General features: G+C 44.8%; 1 protein-coding gene across 1 annotated transcript; it reads right to left on the bottom strand.

Moving 5' to 3' along the window:
• Positions 1-1149: 1149 nt before the first annotated feature.
• On the bottom strand, positions 1150-19532 carry FBXW12 (F-box and WD repeat domain containing 12). Its single transcript, XM_059387820.1, has 10 exons — positions 19291-19532; positions 18634-18671; positions 18271-18428; positions 17327-17445; positions 11440-11649; positions 10711-10869; positions 9543-9753; positions 8912-9090; positions 8708-8841; positions 1150-1453 (listed from the first exon to the last, which is right to left on the bottom strand). The coding sequence occupies exons 1-10, from the start codon at positions 19378-19380 to the stop codon at positions 1354-1356; spliced, it is 1398 nt and encodes a 465-aa protein (XP_059243803.1). The 5' UTR covers positions 19381-19532; the 3' UTR covers positions 1150-1353.
• Between the last annotated feature and the right edge of the window lie 25 nt (positions 19533-19557).

Genomic DNA, 19557 nt, shown 5'->3' with positions numbered 1-19557 from the left:
GATCTATAAAATGTCTTTTTTTCTCCTGTGGTAAAAACCAAAGTATTTGGGTTAGACTCTGCCGCTGTCTGTGTGACTTGACACCTTGACTTCCCAGCCCGGGTTAGTACATACTCTCCTCACGGACTTTGATTCGCATCTAAACCAGACTTGTGACTGTCCCAGAACTGCCAGGTGCTGTGTACAGCACATCTCCTGCCAGCTTCTCCATCCAACCTTGTCCATCTCCGGAGACCCTCCACGGACTTCCTTTCCTTTATCCTCCTGGTCACAGCTTCCAGTTTATTTTGAGGAAGAGGGAATGGTGGGCATTTTAATAGCCCAGAAACCCACACTGCTCCTTGGAGAAATCTCCTAGTGAGATTTCATTCTTATGAGAGTAGTATGTCCCCCTCCTCTCAGGGCCAGGACAGCAGAGCTGTGGGTCTTAGGCTTGATGTATTAGTACTCTCTCCCCGAACTCTGAATCCTGAACCAGTGACACAACCTAGGGGGCAGTTCTTTTTCATGTCCATTACAGTGGCTGTAATGAAACATGAATTGAAACTTCCTTGTGATTTAGTTTTTGCCGTGTGTCCTATTTCCTAGTCCTCTTGGACATTTGTTTTTACCATCCATATTCTTTTTTTTTTTTTTTAAGATTTTATTTGAGAGAGACAGGGAGAGAGAACATGAGCGAGGAGAAGGTCAGAGGGAGAAGCAGACTCCCCATGGAGCTGGGAGCCTGATGCGGGACTCGATCTTGGGACTCTGGGATCATGACCTGAGCCGAAGGCAGTTGCACAACCAACTGAGCCACCCAGGCATCCCTACCATCCATATTCTGAGTTGCTTCTAGCTACCGTTAAGTATCGACATCTATGCTTTTCTAATACATTTATGTTTTGCTTACATTTTAGAGAACATGGACTAATACAGATGACCTTCACTTTTACTATATATATATATTTTTTTAAGAAGACTCCACGCCCATGGGGCTTGAACTCACAACCCTGAGATCAGGAGTTGCATGCTCTGCCGACTGAGTCAGGTGCCCCAGGTGCCCTCACTTTTAAACCTGCCTCAATCTGAAGACATACTACCCCACCATCCCCCATATAAGCTCCTTTTGAATTGATTTGTGACCAGTTATATTTTACTCCCCTAGTATTATATACTCTCCCTGCTAGCAAGGACAGAGGATAAGTTGCTCTGCCTTATGTATAGTGCATCTATTACAGTGTCTGATTTACTGTAGGTAGTTAAATCATCACTTCTTTCCTAAGATCACTAAACAGTCATTCTCGGTTTACAAAGAATTCTCTTTACTACATTGAGAGAGATGATGTGAGGTTAATTCCATTAGTTTCCACATTACATACGCAAGGAATACATCACCAGAATGCTGGATTCACGAAGTCTCGACACCACACATACAATGCTCATGTTATCGCATATTGCTTTGGAGACATAGCTGCCAACAGGAAAAGACAAGATCATCAGTGGACAAGTGGGAAAGTAGTTATATCCATTGCTGATACTACTAAATGTGAACCTGACACAGATACGGATATTCTTCCCAAATCAATTGGTCCTCTGATCGCTGAAGTTATTCTTAGATTTGGTTTTGACTGCACAGATCTGACAGTTACGGTGATTTCTTAAAAAAATATTTTATTTATTTGACAGAGAATCACAAGTAGACAGGCAAGCAGAGAGGGGGAAGCAGACTCCCTGCTGAGCAGAGAGCCTGATGCAGGGCTTGATCCCAGGACCCTGAGCCAAAGGCAGAGGCTTAAGCCACTGAGCCACCCAGGCGCCCCAGTTATGGTGATTATTAATTGCAAGTGTTGAGATCCCAACCTGCTTTAGATAACACTGCCAGAATTCTCAAGATAATAGCAAATCAGAGATATTATTTAGTAATGATGAGAGAATATTTTTAAAGGTTTTTTAAAAATTATTATTCATTGGAGAGTGCTAGCAAGGGTACGAGCAGGGGGAGGGGAGAGGAAGAGGGAGAAACAGACTCCCCGCTGAGCAGGGAGACCCATACAGGGCTCAATCCCAGGGCCCCAAGATCATGACCTGAGTGCATGTAGATGCTTGACTAACAGATACCCAGGCACCCTCAGAATATTTAAAAATAGAATTCTGTTCCCTTTGCTGATACCTGCCCTCTCAGGTGAGTACTAAAAGAGGCCATGCCTCCCGCCCCACGGGGGTGATGTCGAGATTGTGAGGCATGGCCCTGTCAACCATTCTCATCCTGTACTAATGAGGTGATACTCCGACCCCTCTTCTCCAGGAGAAACTGGGCGGAGGCAGGGGATAAGAGTTCTGTTGACCATCCCTGCCTTGCATTAACCCAAGCAAGGCTAGTGCCTTTACCCCTCTCCTGCAAAGATTGAGGTAGAGCCTTATTGCCCATCTCCTCCCCTGCACTAAGGTGAGTAGAGGTGGCCTTCCTTCCTCTTGCCTTCAAGCCCCACAGAGAAAAGTAATAGCTAAAAACTCCTCAAATTTGGTAAACCTATAGAGCAAAAAAAGTTAGGTGAGATCTAAAGACTAACAATAACTTGAGATTTCCTCCTTGGATGGCCAGCAAGAACATCTCAAATGAAAGCCCTTACTCCCCTCACTGTTCTTCTCCTCCTTGTAACCTCAGCCATCCAGTCAGGCATGACTACTAAAGGGAGTGCTCCCACAGATGGTACACCGACCACCACCACCACACCAACTCCACCTACTCCTCCAGTTTCTGTGTCAAGTATAGTTAGAGCCTCCACTGTCACGACTATAGAAAGCAAACCAAGCACAGTTGCAAAAACATCACCTAGAGCTACCATGAACATCACCTCACCTGTAAGTGGGAACTGGAGCACAATGGTTCCTTTTCCAAAAACACAAAAGACTAAAAGTCACTTGAAATCAGCCCGAGAAAAGTGACACTTATCTATAGAAGAACAACACTTTGAAAAACAGATCTCTCATTGGATACCATAGAAGCCAGAAGGAAATAACACAACATTTCCCAAATGCTGAAATAAGTTAATTACACCTGAGGAAAGACAGATCTGTGCACCATATGCATAAAAATCACAAGCCAATTAGATGTTGTCTATAAGAAACTTATTTCCGCTATAATGATATAAGTAGACTGGAAGTAAAGAAATGGAAAACAATGTCACATACAGACATTAATCGAGAGAGTAGGAGTAGCTAAGTTAATAACAAAATAGATCTCAAAGCAAAGAAAATTGCCAAGGACAAGGAGAGACACTACACAAACATAAGAGGGCCAACTAAGCAAGAAGACGTAATAGTACTAAATGTATATATACCAAGTAACAGAGCTGCAAAAATACATGAAATAAAAACTGATGGAGTTTAAAGGAAAAAGAGATCCACATTTATAATCAAAAAATTTTACTATCTTCTCTCATAACTGATAGAACCACTAGATCAATAATCAGGAGGGGTATGGAGGAACTGAAACAGATAAGACAATGTCATTGGCAATTACAGAACATTCTACCCAACAAGAGCAGAGTACACATTCTTTTCAGGCACAAATCAAATATTCACCAACATACACCATTCCCTGGTCATAAAGCAAAGTTTGACAGACATAGAAGAAAAAAAACAATTGTGGAGTGTGCTCTCTATAAGTGATTTAAACTAGAAATAAAAAATATAGCAATAAAATATACAAATACTTGAGAAATAAACATAAACATACTTTTGAATAATCCATGGGTCTTTACTCCTGAAACTAATATTACATTATATGTTGACTAACTGGAATTTTTAAAAATAGATTTAATTTTTTATCTGACAGACAGATCACAAGTAGGCAGAGAGGCAGGCAGAGAGAGAAGGGGAAGCAGGCTCCCTACCGAGCACAGAGCCCGATGTGGGACTCGATCCCAGGACCCTGGGATCATGACCTGAGCCAAAGGCAGAGGCTTTAACTCACTGAGTCACCCAGGTGCCCCTTGACTAACTAGAATTTAAATAAAAACTGGAAAACAGTCAATCCATGGGTCAAAAGGGGAAAGGGAATTTTAAAAAGTATATGGAACTGAGTAAAAATGAAAATACAATCAGTTGAAATTTGTAAGTTGCAGCCAAAGCAGTGCTTAGTGAGGAATTTAGAGCATCAAATGCTAATATTTAAAAAGAGAGGTCTTGGGACACCTGGGTGACCAATTCTTGGTTTTGGCTCTGGTTGTGATCTCAGGGTTGTGGGAGGGGGCCTGTGTTGGCCTCCATACTCAGCAGGGGGTCTGCTTGAGATTCTCTCCCTCTTTTCCCCTCTGTGCCTCCCATAGCTCACTCACACATTCTCAAATCTTTAAAAAAAAAGATCTCAAAGCAATAATCTAAAGTTTCTACCTCAAAAATTAGAAAAACAAACCAAAACAAAAAGGAAGAAAATTAAAGAGTAGATAGAGATGAAACAGAAAAAAAGAAGACAAAACAAAAAAGCTATTTCTTTGAAGAGATAATTAAAGTTGATAAATCTCTATTAAGACCAACAAAGGGGGCACCTGGGTGGCTCAATTGGTTAAACATCTGCCTTCATCTCAGGTCATGATACCTGAGTCCTGGAATTGAGCCTCACATCAAGTTCCCTGCTCAGTGGGGAGCCTGCTTCTCCCTCTGACCACCCCCTTCTCATGCTCTCTCTCTCAAATAAAACCATATATATATGGTTTTATATTATATATATATTTATCTTTAAATATATATATCTATATATTGATATATAGATATATAGATATATGGGGTGTGTGTGTGTGTGTGTGTGTATAAGACTGACAAAGAAAAAAGAAAAGAAATTACCAGTATCAGGAGTTGAAATCTACAGATATGTAAAAGACTAAAAGGAAAAAGTTAGATGAAATGACTAACAAGTTAGATGAAATGACTAATTACTGGAAAACCACAAACTACCAGAATGGTATCATCTATCATCTGAATGGTACTATAACCATTAAAGAATTCACAGTTGGAGCACCTGGTTGGCTCAGTCAGTTGAGCATCTGCCTTCCACTTAGGTCTTGATCCCAGGGTCCTGGGATCCAGTCCCGAGTTGGACTCCCTGCTTGATGGGAAGTCTGCTTTTCTGGCTGCCCCAATCCCCTGCCTGCGCACATGTGTGCACTCTCTCTCACACACATACATGCTGGTCATGTATGCTCTCAAATAAATAGAATCTTTATAAAAATTCTTTTAAAAAAAAGAATTCATGGTTATGGGGCACCTGGGTGGCTCAGTCAGTTAAGCACTTAAGCATCTGCCTTCGTCTCAGGTCCTGGTTCCCAGGGTCCTGGGATCTAACACTGCATTAGGCTCCCTGCTCCACGGAAAGTTCGTTTCCCCCTCTCCACCCCCCATGCATGGGTTCTCTAATCAGAATCTTAAAAAGAAAAAAATCAATCACTGTAATTTGTCTTGTTAACAATCTAAAAATGAAAAATCATATGCTCAGGAATTGGTGCAGGAAAACCATTGGCAAAATTAAACATCTACTCATGATAAAAACCCTAAACACAAAAGAGCTAGAATGGGACTTCCTCAACCTAATAAACGGTAACTACAAGAACATACAGTGAATTTCATAATTGTGAAAGACGCAACACTTTTCTATCAAAGTCAAGGAATCTGCTCTCCACTCCAATGTTGTTACTGGAGAGTTTGTTTTTTGTTTTTTAAAGTAAACTCTACATTCAACATGGGGCTTGAACTCATGATCCCAGGTTTAAGAGCTACATGCTCTATCAACTAAGTCAACCAGGCACCCCTTGTTATTGAAAGTTCTATCCAATGCAGTAAGTCAAGAACAAGGACTAAAAGACATACGGATTGGAAAACAAAGGGAAAAAATCTGTCTATTGACAGACGACATGATTGTATACATGGAAAGTCACAAAATATCTACAGATTAATAAGAGCTATTTGAATAATAGTTTAACAAGGTTGTAGGATATAAAATTAGTATTTCAAAAGCCAATCATTTCTACATACTATTAGTGAAAAATTGAAAACTGAAGATATTACTGTTACAGTAGCACTCAAACCACTAAATACTTAGATATAGTCTTACAAAACATTTGCAAAAGCTGTATCCTGAAAACTACAAAACACTTGATAAAATAAGGAAGACCTAAATAAATTGAAGAGACATAAGGTTCATGGATAGGAAGACTCAAATTTTAGACCCCCGCCTAAAATTTATAGATCCAATAGAATTCCAGTATGAACTCCAGCAGAATTTTTGTGTTTCTGAGTAGAATTCTGATTTTTTGATATATTTAATCTCTACACCCAATGTGGGGCTCAAAACCTGGTATTAAGAGTTGCATGCTCTTCCGACTGAGCCAGCCAGGAGCCCTTAATTCTATTTTTTAAATTCCCTTAAGTAATCTCTATAACGAGTGTGGGACTCAACCTCACTACCCAAGATCAAGAGATACATGCTCCAAAGACTGAGCCAGCCAGGGGCCCCCCACCAGCAGAATTTTTATAGACATTTACAAAATTATTCTAAAATATATGTAGGGGGAAAAAACACAAAAATATGTTGAAAACAAGGGAAACAGAATAGTCAAAGTAATTTTGCAAAAGAACAAAGTGGAGGACACACATCATCAGATTTTAAAATTTCTATGAAGTTACACTTAAAAGTAGTGTGTTATTAGAGAAAGGATAGACATATAGGTCCTTGGGACAAAAAAAATCCCGAAATTAACATATCCATGTTATATAACATTTACATATATACACATAACATTAATATATATACATATAAAATTAAAACATATGTTATATAACATATATGGTCAATTTTTGGCGAAGATGTAAAGGAAATTCAATGGAGAAAGAACTCTCCCCCCACAAATGGTGCTGAATAATTAAATACCTATGTAAAAAGAAAAAAACCTTGATCTAGATCTTACCCTATATAAAATTTAATTTAAAATGGATAATAGACTTAAATGTAAAATCTCAAACTATACAATTTTGACAAAAACAAAGGGGAAAACCTTAGTGACCTCAGGTTAGGCAAAGATTTCCTAGATACACATCCAGAGCCCAATCATTTTAGAAGAAAAATTGGAGATTCAAAATTAAGAACACCCGCTCTTTGAAAGACACTGTTAGAGTAGAAAGACAAACCACAAAATGGGAGAAAATATTTGCAAATCCTTATCTGATAAAAAAATTTATATTCCAAATATATAGATATTAATAAACAACCCAACTAAAAAACATACAAACGATTTGAACAATGCTTCACCAAAGAAGATATGGCAAATAAGCAAATGAAAAGCTGCCTGACATTAGGGAAATAGACAGTACAACTATAATGAGAGCATACTACACACCTATCAGAATGTAAAGTAGTCAACAAAACAAAACCGGAAAAAAACCAAGTAGGAATGAAAAGACAGACAGCCCCTAGGAAAGCGTTTTGCAGTTTCTTATAAGGTCAAACATACCATATGACCCAACAGTTCCCCTCTTAGGTAAATATGGAAACATGTTCATCCCAAGCTACAAACAACATAAATGACCCTTAGCTGGCAAGGTGATGAACTGTGGTCCATCTCTATAATAGGGCCCTCACCACTCAGCAACTAAAGGGAGTGAATTCCTGATACACCACAGGAGCGTGAATCTTGAAAACCACGCTCACCGAGAGAAGCAAGACACAAAGGGATACATACTATATAATTCCATTTACATAAAGGCTTAGAAAATGTAAACTAATTAATAGGGACAGAAAGCAGATCAGTGGTTGCCTGGTGCTGGGGATGGAAGGAGGGACAGTCTGCAACGGAGCCTAAGAAAACTTGGGGGATGATGGAAATATTCTGTGGTTTGATTGTACTTCTGATTAAAAGACTTTATGTTTTTGTCAAAACTCACACTTTGTTGGACAACTGCACTCTGTTTGGGGGAAAGACATAAATTTCTTTATATTGTTAAAAGAAATTAGATGGAGAAAAGACATAATGCTACACAATATGGAACGTGTGATATGAAGGGGAAGTATTTAAAATTACTGAGAGGTGCCTGGGTGGCTCATTCGGCCAAGTATCTGCCTTCGGATCAACGTCATGATCTCAGGATCCTAGGATCGAGCCCCACGTCAGGCTCCCTGCTCAGTTGGGAGCCCACTTCTCCCTCTGCCTCTGCTCCTGCTCATTTTCTCTCCCAAATAAAATCTTTAAAAAAAAAAAAAAAAAAAAAAAAAAAAAAAGGAGGCGCCTGGGTGGCTCAGTGGGTTAAGCCTCTGCCTTCAGTTCAGGTCATGATCCCAGAGTCCCGGGATCGAGCCCTGCATCAGGCTCTCTGCTTGGCGGGAAGCCCGCTTCCTCCTCTCTCTCTGCTTGCCTCTCTGCCTACTTGTGATCTCCGTCTGTCAAAAAAAATAAAATCTTAAAAAAAAAAACAAAACACAAAAAGCAGCAACCCAAATGATGAACTCAAAAAAAGGTATAAACCTTGCAAATAAAGACAGGAAAGCCTTTTGAAATGTACTGCATGGGCTGTGAACCTATCCCAAGAGCTAGCAATTCTCTTTTTGGATCCAAGTTTATTTACACACACACACACACTTTTTTTTTTTTAAAACCTCACTTATTAGCCCTTCATTTTTTCATATGGAAGAGTTGGAATCTTTGAGGAAAGCTGAAGTCGCAGAAGCAGGGCTTACCAGCTCGGCGCCGAGTCCCTGCCCACGTGCTCCAGGTGACAGCAGCTCTTGAGGTATGGGTAACGGCCTTCCTCTTCCCACATGTACAAATGCAGAGAGTCATCCATGGACGTGCTGAGGACATGCACAGAATCCTACAAAGGACACCTGGGATGAGCAGCCCCGAGTCCGAGCGCCGGGCGGTGGGCAGAGGCTCGTACCTACCACCCATAAGTTGCCGATGGTCCTCTGGTGGTCCTCAAATCGCTGCAGCAGGTGGCCACTGATGGTGAAGAGGAACAAGGACGGCCCGCTCTCAAAGACGATCACATTTCCGTCTCCGACTCCCATCCACACAGGACTCTCCATGTGAGGCGGCAACAGGAAAGTTGCAACCTGGTGGGCTGTGTTCATACAAAACACACACACATCCGTGCGGGCGAACTGGGGATCCTGGAGTCCGCACAAGAGCTTTACGCAGAATGCAAACACACACTCCCTCCTTTCAGGGGACCTCAGTCTGCTGAGGAAGATGAAGGGCAGGCTAGTGACAGATACAGGTCATGGACCACAGTAACAGGTGCCCGGACCCCACAACAGGGGGCGGTGGGCAGTAACAGGTCAGGCACAGAGGAGGCTTTGGGATCCAGGCCCTGCAGCAGGATGGGAATCTGAACAGACCTGCCCAAGGGGGTGGAGGGCCTGTGGAACACAGTAGAAGTACGAGCATGGGCAGGAGAGGCCTGCAGGCTCGGGTTAAAGAAATCCCCTGCCCCCTTTCCACAGAATTAAGGCTTCCAAAGAATACACGGGTGGAAGGGTCTAGAAACCGTGTCTCCCATGTGGCACAGCCTACCTTGGATGTCTGTTCTGTCCCCCGTCCTCTCAGCCGTTAGCTCGAAGGTGGTAAATCCGGTCTTTCTGAAAGAGCCTCTTCGATACATCACTGTTATCCTGCTTGTCCTCCTTGGGGCCCAGCAGGCCCTGCAGCACGATGAATACGGGATAGAGACGGACAGAGGGCTTTTGCCTTCTACCGGTTTCAGCAAGCTCTCTGTGAGGAACACCTGGGGAGAGGGTATTGCACATGCGGTTAGATGAAGGGAGAAGTGACAGCAGCGACTCCAGAAAGACCTCCCCGAAAGCCCTTGTTTTGTGGGAGCACCTGGCTGGCTCCGTCAGTAGAGCATGTGACTCCTGATCTCAAGGTCAGGAGTTCAGGCCCCACACTGGACATGGAGCCTACTTAAAAAAAAAAACAAAAAACAAAAAACAAAAAACAACCTTGTTTTGTGGCCAAAGCTTTATTCGGAATCTTAGGAAGCACTGAGTAGCCCCTTCCTGTCTCTGACATCCAAGAACTGGCTTCCTCTTCTGCCTGTCATGGTCACACGGAGAGCAAAGCCACCAAAGCTGTTCTTTCTGGTGTGCTTGGAGCTACAGAATCATCTGGCCACACCGGAGCCCAGATCAAGCTGTCATTGGTTGGATACATTTTTCCCTTCTTGGCAAACTCGTCATGGGCTGTTCGGCTGTTGCTGCCTCCACTCCGCTCCTCGCTCTCTGGTGCGAGGTGTGCACGTGCCACATGGTAAAAATGGTGGACTCAACAGCCACAGACTTTCTCAGGGGGACATCTGTAGGCTGATATGTTCTCATTTACCTCTGGACTTCTTTGTCCCCCTCCAGCCAAGGTGGATAAAAGTAAAGTAAAGGAAAGCTAAAAGGTTACCAAAGATCCTACCTTCTTGAGACCTCTCTCACCTTCCTCTAGCTCTTTGGCGGATTCAGGCTTCATGAGTAAACTTTTATTAACTTATTTTTTTGCAACCAGACCCTATCACTTCAAAGAACATGGTTTCTTGGCTCCAAAAATGGATTCTACGTGTGATACGGCCTTTGAGAGGTGGGAGCACCGTGTGTAGTCCTCCCAGAGTTCTGCAGGTTCTCCAACACCTCCTAAACCCCACTTTGCTCATGCTTGACCCTCTCCTCCCAAAATTAAAGCACAGAGCACCGCTTACCACTGGCAAGATATTCTGATGTGTCCCAGATGCAAAGGTCCATTTCTTGTCGGGAGAGCAGTGTAGGAGGTCAACACTGTATTTGAATGCATTGACTTTAGAGACATGCCTTAGCTCCGGCACAGTCAGTGTGTACAGGTCACCTTCAGAGTTGCCTACCTAAGACCAAAGCACCACCACCACGTCAACAGAAGGAGACAGGAAATCCTAGAGCCCTCAGAAGGCAGCACTGTCAGTTGCAAAACATAACAGTTTCTTTGATCCCATAATGGAAAGGAAAAGCTACCTCAGCATCGTGAGAATGATCCCCAAAAATACAAGTTCCTAAGCCCCACTCTTCTCAAGAATAGTTACTCACAGCACATCAACACTGTTCTTTTTTCACGTCTTCCCAAACCCATGGCTCTCTCCATAATCCCTGTCCAAGGTCAAGTACTGTACAATACACACTTGAAAGAAGAGACATAGATAGGAATCATTCAGGGAGGCTTTTTTTTTCCCTTTTCTGGAAGAATGACTAGGGAAAACATACTTGTGGTAGATCAAAGGCCAAGATGGTAGCAGAGTTTTTATGGCCAATATTCATGGGTATGTTTGGGCTCTCAGGGTTTGTGGTAGGGAGGACTCCAAGAAGACAGACAGTAATGGGACAGTCATGGGGGCACAACAGCTGTCAAGGCAGCAGGCATTTTGTTCTGTGGGCCCTCTCTAGGTGCAGGGCTCACTTACCATCAAGAAGGGGCCATCTTTTGTGAGACAGATTTCCAAGGAAAAACAGGCCTGTGGCATGGTGAGAGTAGCCAGGGCTTCCGCATCCTGACAATTCCACACTTTGACTGTTCCCTCCAAATCTGCAGTGAACGCAAGATGCATCTGAGGGAGGGTCGCCAGATGCGTGATGCTCGACTGCTGGGCGGGGCTGGACCAGATCATAGTGCCCTAGAGAATGAGAGGACACTGTAGGTGTGCAAGGAACTCTTCACACCTACTGGGCTTTCTTTCTGCCAGTGTTTATTTGGAAGTTTCCTCCAGATCCATTTTTTGCTTCTGGCAAAAGAATAAGAAAATTCTAAACATCTTAGTTATTTGAGTAGTAGTGAGCACAGAAAAGGAACATCACAGTACGTTCAAGGCAAGATTTCACTGTGCGATCAATCAGCATAAAGAATGATCAGGCTTCTGAGCTCAAGTGAGTTCTGCCTCTTACTAAAGGTGTTACAATTCAGCAAGTTACTTACCAGTTGTGGCTTCTTACAGGGCTCTCGTATTACATTTCACAGCACATGAAATAGTCTTTTTGAATTCCTTCTGCCTAGGGATGCCAGGGTAGCTCTGTCGGTTAAACATCTGACTCTTGGTTTCAGTTCAAGTCATGATCTCAGGGTTGTGAGATTGAACTCCATGTCAGGCTCCACGCAGAATTTGCTTGGGTTTCTGTCTCCCTCTCCCCCTACTCCAAATATATTTTTTAAAGATTTTATTTCACAGACAGTGATCACAAGTAGGCAGAGAGACAGGCAGAGAGAGAGAGAGAGGAGGAAGGAGGCTCCCCGCTGAGCAGAGAGCCCGATGTGGGACTCGATCCCAGGACTCCAAGATCATGACCTGAGCTGAAGACAGAGGCTTAACCCATGGAGCCAACCAGGCGCCCCCCAAATAAATAATCTTAAAAAAAAAAAAAAAGAATTCTGCCTAGTCCACAGTAGGAATTCAAAGAATATCAACTCTCATAATTATTATTCCATCATCAATCTTGTACATTGCAGATAAGACAAAAGAAAGTTTCCCTTCTCTTTAGCCTTTAAAAAATTGTTGGGGCGCCTGGGTGGCTCAGTGGGTTAAAGCCTTTGCCTTCAGCTTAGGTCATGATCCCAGGGTCCTGGGACCAAGCCCTGCATGGGGCTCTCTGCTCAGCAGGGAACCTGCTTCCTTTCCTCTGTCTCTGCCTGCCTCTCTGCCTACTTGTGATCTCTGTCAAATAAATAAAATCTTTTAAAAAAATTGTGAAGTATATCAAAAAGAACACAAAAATATATGTAAAATTCAGTTATTACAAATTGATCATATAACTCCCTCTAAGCCGACCAGTACTTGCTCTATTAACTTCTCCACACTCCCCAAATGTAATCACCATTTTGGTCTGTAACACTGTAACACTGTGCAAGAAGTCATCCCAAAATTGGGTGGCTTAAGATCAAAACCACAATATCATCTCACACCAGTCAGAATGGCTAAAGTCAATAATGCAATGACCAACAAGTGCCCACGAGGGTGCAGAGAGAAAGGAACCCTTGTGCCCTGTTGGTGGGAATGCAAACTGGGGCAGCCGCTGTGGAAAACAGAATCAAAAAATTAAAAATAGAACTACCACATGGTCCAGCAAGTCCTTTACTGGGTATTTAGCTGAAAAAAAGGAAAATGTAATTTGAAAAGCTCTATGCATTCTTGGGCACCTGGGTGGCTCAGTGGGTTAAGCCTCTGCCTTCAGCTCAGGTCATGATCTCGGGATCCTGTGATCGAGTCCTGCATTGGGCTCTCTGATCAGTGGGGAGCCTGCTTCCTCCTCTCTCTGCCTACTTGTGATCTCTGGCTGTCTAAATAAATAAAATCTTTTTTAAAAAAAAAAAAGCTCTATGCATTCTTATGTTCATTGCAGCATTATTTACAATAGCCAAGATATGGAAGCAACCCAAGTGTCCATCAATAGATGAATGGATAAAGACAGACAGACAGACACACACACACACACACTGAAATATTACTTGGCCATGAAAAAGAATGAAGCGTTGCCCTTTGCATCAACATGGATGGATCTAAAGGGTAGAATGTTAAGTGAAGTAAGTCAGAAAGACAAATAGCATATGATTTCACTCAAATGTGGAATTTAACAAAACAGAAAAGAGATAAGCCCCCAAACAAACTCATAACTCAAGTGAACAGTTACCAGAGGGGCGGAGTGGGAGATAAGGGAAACAGGTGATGGGGATTAAGGACTGCCCTTGTCATGACGAGCACCAGGTGATGTACAGAATTGCTGAATTGCTACATTGTAGACCTGAAGCTAGTCTAATACTGTATGTTAACTACACTAGAAGCTTTTGAAATAAGCAAAATAAATAATAATAAACCCTCTCCCAAAAATCTGGGTGGTTAAAACAGAAGTTTTTGTTCTCTCAGTGTCTGTTAGAAATTTAGGTACATGGGGTGCCTGGGTGGCTCAGTTGGTTAAGCAACTATTGATGGCTCAGGCCGTGATCCTGGAGTCCTGGGATAGAGTCCCAAATCAGGCTCCCTGCTTGGCAGGGAGTCTGCTTCTTCCTCTGACCCTCTCTCATGCTCTCTCTCAATTAAATTAAAGAAATTTAGGTACAGCTTGGCTGGGTAGTTTGTGACTAGGGGTCTCTTATGGGGTTGAAGTCATCTTCGTAAGGATAAGGCTCAAGATGGTCAACTCATTTGGCCAGCAAGTTGGTGCTGGCTACCTGCAGCCCTCAGTACTTCGCCACACAGACCTTCCCTGCAGGGCATTTTAAGGGCCCTCCTAACACTGTGGCTGGCTCTCTTGGAGCCAGTGACTCAAGAGAGAAGAAGTGTCTTTCAGGACATAGCTTCGGAAGTTACACACCATCATTTCTGCAATGTCCAATTGGTTACCAAGGTCAGCCCGATTCAGGGTGGGAGTAGACTACCTAGGATCGTGAATACGGGACAAGGAATATGGAGGCTATCTTCCAGATTGGCAGACACACTGCACCCTGCAGTCCCTAATAACTCACCTCTCTCCCACATGCAAAGTACATTCGCCATCGCCCATGCCCCCAGATAGCTCACCGTTACAGCATCATCGTAAAATCTGGATCTCGTTAAGGAGATGAGGTTCTTTAGGTTCAGCTCATGTTGATGTGAAAACCTCAGAAATATCCAAGTTGTCTGACCCCCATCCCCAACATACAAGGATAGGACATTATACCATAGGTAAGGATAACATTATAGACCGTCTCATCCGGGGTGGGGGGAAAGGGCAGTAGAGGGGTGGGAATCCCTGCTGCACAGAAAATTCGAGATCTAATGACAATGTGCTGGTAGTACACTGACCAGGACTCAAGGTCCAGGAAAGATTCTTCAGGACTCTTGGCTCCACTCTCTAGGCTCTTGGGTCTGCCTTCTGCGTTATGCTGCCCCGTCCCTACCCAGTGGCCCAAATCAGTAGCTGAGTAGGGTCACAGGTGCTTCTTCCCTGTAAGAGTTCAGGATTCAAATGCCTTTTTTCCTGTTGGGATATTTCAGCCCCTGTATATCCAAGCTGGCAGCACCCTTGCCAATAGGATTCCTTGAGAAAACTTTGTGGGTCTCCAAAGGAACCTACAGGAGTTGACGTCATTAGACAAGAGCCCCATCCACAAGGTTGAGAGGAATCCCGACACCCTGGGTGGCGGCTGGGTCTGTTGAGGATGAGGCTTCACCCTGTGAGGTCCATGGCTTGACCTCGGTTCTGAGGCACCCTCTTAGTTCTGAGGTCGAAAAGAACGTTATGGTCACCACTTCACCTTTATGGTATGGCTTATTAACACTGCCCTGCACTGATCTTGCTTGCAGTCTTGGCCTTAAATCTTAGCACCATTTGCCATCTTGAAAGACTGCAAATTTTCGGAACCAGCAAGCTTTGGCTCTCTTTTATCTGACCATCATTTTCTCCTCTCCTTCTCTTGTTTTACTACAAGCAGCAAGCCGTGGCCCGCACTCAGCATTCTGCCTAGAATTCTCCTTGGCAAGAGCATTCAATTCCTTGGATCTATTCACTCCTTTTCACATTAGCTGGAGTGACAATGTTGCTAAATTTTCTCCAGCTGTAACAAGAACCCGGTTTCCTCTGGTGTCCAATACTCTTGTTTACATTTCCCTTGGTCTTCACTGGTGGCTTCATGGCAGGCCACTAGGTTTCTGCTAGGTCTCCTCAAAGTCCCAAACTCTCCTCAGGGTTTCTCCAGCTTCTTTTCACTACCTGGTTCTAAAGCTTCTTCCACACCTTAAATTATCAAGAAAAGGAGTACTAAAATCTGCTATCTGTTGCTGCCTAACAAACACCATAGCAGCTCAAAGGAAGAAACACTTATCTCACACACCTTCCGACGGTCCAAAACTCGGGCGGGGAGTCACTGGTTTCGGGTTCCTCACTTGGTTGACTGTGGACACAATCTGAAGGCCAGAAAATTAGCTTCCAATGTGATTCACTCACAGGACTGCAAAGATGGCTGTTGGCAGAAGGCCAGAGATCTTTGCCAAGTAGTCCATCCACTTGGCTGCTTGGATGTCCTCAGGGACATGGTGACTGGTTTCCCCTGGAGCAAATTATCCAAGAGAGTGCCTGATTTTCTCAGCTTTAGTGAAATGTAATTGACATATAACATTGTGTAACTTCAGGGGCGCCCGGGCGGCTCAGTCAGTTAAGTGTCTGCCTTTGGCTCAGTTAAGTGTCTGCCGGGGTCCTGGGATTGAGTCCTGCATCGGGCTCGCTGCTCAGTGGGGAGCCTGCTTCTTCCTCTCCCTCTGCTGCTCCCCCTGCTTATGTTCTCTTCTATCAAATAAAATCTTTTTTTAAATTGTATAACTTTAGGAGTCCCTTCTAGACTTATTTCATCATTCTCCTGCTACCTCATATATTCATAAAGGGTTTACTTGTCATAGTTCACAAGACCCTGTGTGAAAAATGGTCATTAAATACTTTTCACAGGAAGGAGAGAAATACAAACAGGGAAGGCCAAGAAAAATACAATAACTTGTGACCCATTTTGGGGTCTTCTGATTCCCCGCCTAATGATTTTTGCACTACATTTACTAGTCCTGATGTAGAAGACCTTGGTCTACCCTGGAAGTGACTAGAGCTGGAGACCACTTTCTGAAAAAGCCAACATAACAAATGCCAACAGTTGAGAGAGAGAGAAGTAGAATAGGTCATGGAAAGGCACAACAGCCCAAGTTTATCTCACAGCTGTTCCACGTTACCACTAGAAAGTAAGTCCCTGTACAAATCTATATGGAGAAACACACATAAGGGATGCCTGGGTGGCTCAGTCAGTTAGGTGTCTGCCTTCAGCTCAGGTCATGACCCCGGGGTCCTGGGATCGGGTCCTGCATTGGGCTCCCTGCTCAGTGGGGAGCCTGTTCTCCCCTTGCTTGTGCATGCTGACAAATAAATAAAATCTTTAAAATTAAAAAAAAAAAAAAAAAGATGGGCGCCTGGGTGGCTCAGTGGGTTGTCTCTGCCTTTGGCTCAGGTCATGGATCTCAGGGTCCTGGGATCAAACCCCACATCGGGCTCTCTGCTCAGCAGGGAGCCTACTTCCTCCTCTCTCTCTCTGCCTGCCTCTCTACCTACTTGTGATCTCTGTCAAATAAATAAAATCTTAAAAAAAACCCCTACACATTAAAAAGTGAAATTTTCTGTGTGTCTACCATCTAAATGGAAAGGTCCCAGATTACCAGTTAAAAGACCCAATTTGAAACTCTGTCTCTCACCAATTCCAAGTACCATTCCCGCCCCCCAGCACTTGCCACCTGTGTGGGACAGGGTGGATTCGACAAGATCTTCTTTGTGCTCCTCGATGGCCATACTCACTTCCTGCAGGTCCCAGGCATAAAGCATGTGCTTTGATGACACTGTACAAATGACTGACTTCTCCTCTCCACCCACTGCGTTGCCATATCCTGACAGATAAGCCATAGGTCCCAAGATTCCTAGAAGGAAACACAGACAATACTGGCTCACCAGATAGTTGAGGGATGGCCCAGTTGAATAAAAAGGACTCTGGAAAGATAACGAAGTTTTCCTGCATCCTCTTAAGAAGAGTTTGGGAAACAATTATGGAGAAGAGGAGGAGCTGGTTCTAGAGTCATCCATACGTAGGTTCCTGCTGCAGATTGGCCTGAGGCACTGGCCGACTTATTTTTCCTCCTCCATTTCAGTTTCCATACATGTAAAATGAGGATAAAGAGGTCTCCATCAGAGAATGTTCTGAGTTTGTTTTTTTTAATATTTTATTTCTTTGTCAGAGAGCGAGCACAAGCAGGGGGAGCAGCAGGCAAAGGGAGGAGGAGAAGCAGGCTCCCCACTGAGCAGGGAGCCCGATGTGAGGCTTGATCCCAGGACCCCGAGATCATGACCTGAGCCGAAGGCAGACGCTTAACCAACTGAGCCACTTAGGCACCCCTCTGTCCTGAGTTTTAAAAGAGGTATTAGGAATAAAGTTAATGGTAGAACGCCTGTTACTCAGTTTCCTTTTTGTTTAAAATCTTTATTCTATGAGGAACGGGAGGCCTTTGGAGAAAGTAAGTCACAAGGCCTGATTTTAGCTCATGTAAAGATCACTCTGGTCTCTCCACGCACCATAGACAGTGGGGGACAAGAGAAGATGGAGGGAGACCTTGACCGTGACCACAGCAACCCAGTCCCACTAAGCCTTCATTTTCTTTGTCTTCACTGAATGAAGACACGGGGGAAAGAGACAGTGTGTTTCTTAAAACCATATTGTCATGTTCCTTTAGCGGACCCTATCCCCGTACCGAGGTTCCCACTTGCTTCTCTGAAGATAAAGTCCTCTGGCTTCACCCTCGCCATCCGGTGCTCCAGCTTTGTCTGTCTGAGGAAGAACTGCTTCCAGGTCTGTGAGCCCGGGCACGGGGAGAAGCTGCAGAAGCTCCATTTCCTCAGACACAGGTTTCTGGAAACAGAGTCACCAGCCCCCGAGGCAGCCCCCGTCAGCTCCCTCCTCAGTAGCTCAGGTCTCATGAACCCTTTCCTCACTGTAAGCCCCATTCGTGCCTCTCCCAGCGCAGCCCCACCCAGGCCCCCTCGGTACACACTGGGATGTCCTCTCCCTCCCAGGGGACACCCCTGCCTTCCCGCCTTACCCTTCCCTTGCTCACCTCCACAGCTGGTCATTCTCTGCAAGCCTGTTCCAGCACTGAGGGGGAGAAAGGAAGAGGTAAGCAGGCGGTCAGTACCCCAAGGCTGGCTCTTCCTCTGCTCTCCTCTGTTCTGGAAGCCAGGCCCTCCGCTCAGCGGTAAACCAGCCACCAGCCCGGCTCTCCAAGCCCTCCCAGACTGGGGGGGACCAGGACACGGTAACCACAGAGGCCCACTGCGGCAAAGACAGGTGCTTGGAATTCTTGTGGGAGAAACACTGGCAGTTTCCCGGGGCTTCGAGTGGACCATTTGATCCGCGCAGCGACACCTGGATATTCGTCTGCCCTTTTCGTTTAACAAAAGGCGAGGCCCTCAGAGCGAAGGAGGCTAACCCCCCAAAACCCAGCGCATCCCTCGGCTCTTCTGCGACCTGGCGCTCCACCTGGTCAAGACGGGCAGCTGAAACCCGGGCACTGGGTCTGTGGGAGCCGAAGGAAGGGGCCGGAACAGGGTAGACGTAAGCGAGGAGGGAGGCTGCGTGGGCCCCAGGCTGGGGTCGCCGAGAGGCCAGCGCGGAGGGGCTGCGGTGAAGGGGGTCTGTGTGACGACCCGTGGAAGGGGGGAGGTGGGGGGGAGGGGGCCCCCCAACAGAGGGCGGCCTAGTGGAGAGCATTTACCCTGTTCACTCGGGAAGCCTGGAGCAAGCTGAATGCGTCCAGGAAGGAGAAGATTTTCAAGAGCGGCACATCAGGCACGGGGACCGCCATCTTGCACGGTCTGAACCTCCATCCGGTCTCCTCTCCCGCTGCTCCGAATTTAAAGTCTTGGCCCAAGTCTGCAGCACTCGGGAGGATCCCCACCCGGAGCTCATCGGGTTCCGACCGAAACAGGCCGCAGGTGGGCACGCTTCGGCCTCCCACCCCGGGCCAGATCCACGCTGCTGA

This window comes from Mustela nigripes, chromosome 2 (assembly GCF_022355385.1).
Source record: "Mustela nigripes isolate SB6536 chromosome 2, MUSNIG.SB6536, whole genome shotgun sequence".
Lineage (NCBI taxonomy): Eukaryota > Metazoa > Chordata > Mammalia > Carnivora > Mustelidae > Mustela > Mustela nigripes.
Note: the sequence above shows the minus strand (reverse complement) of the source record. Positions and strands in the feature narration are given on the sequence as shown.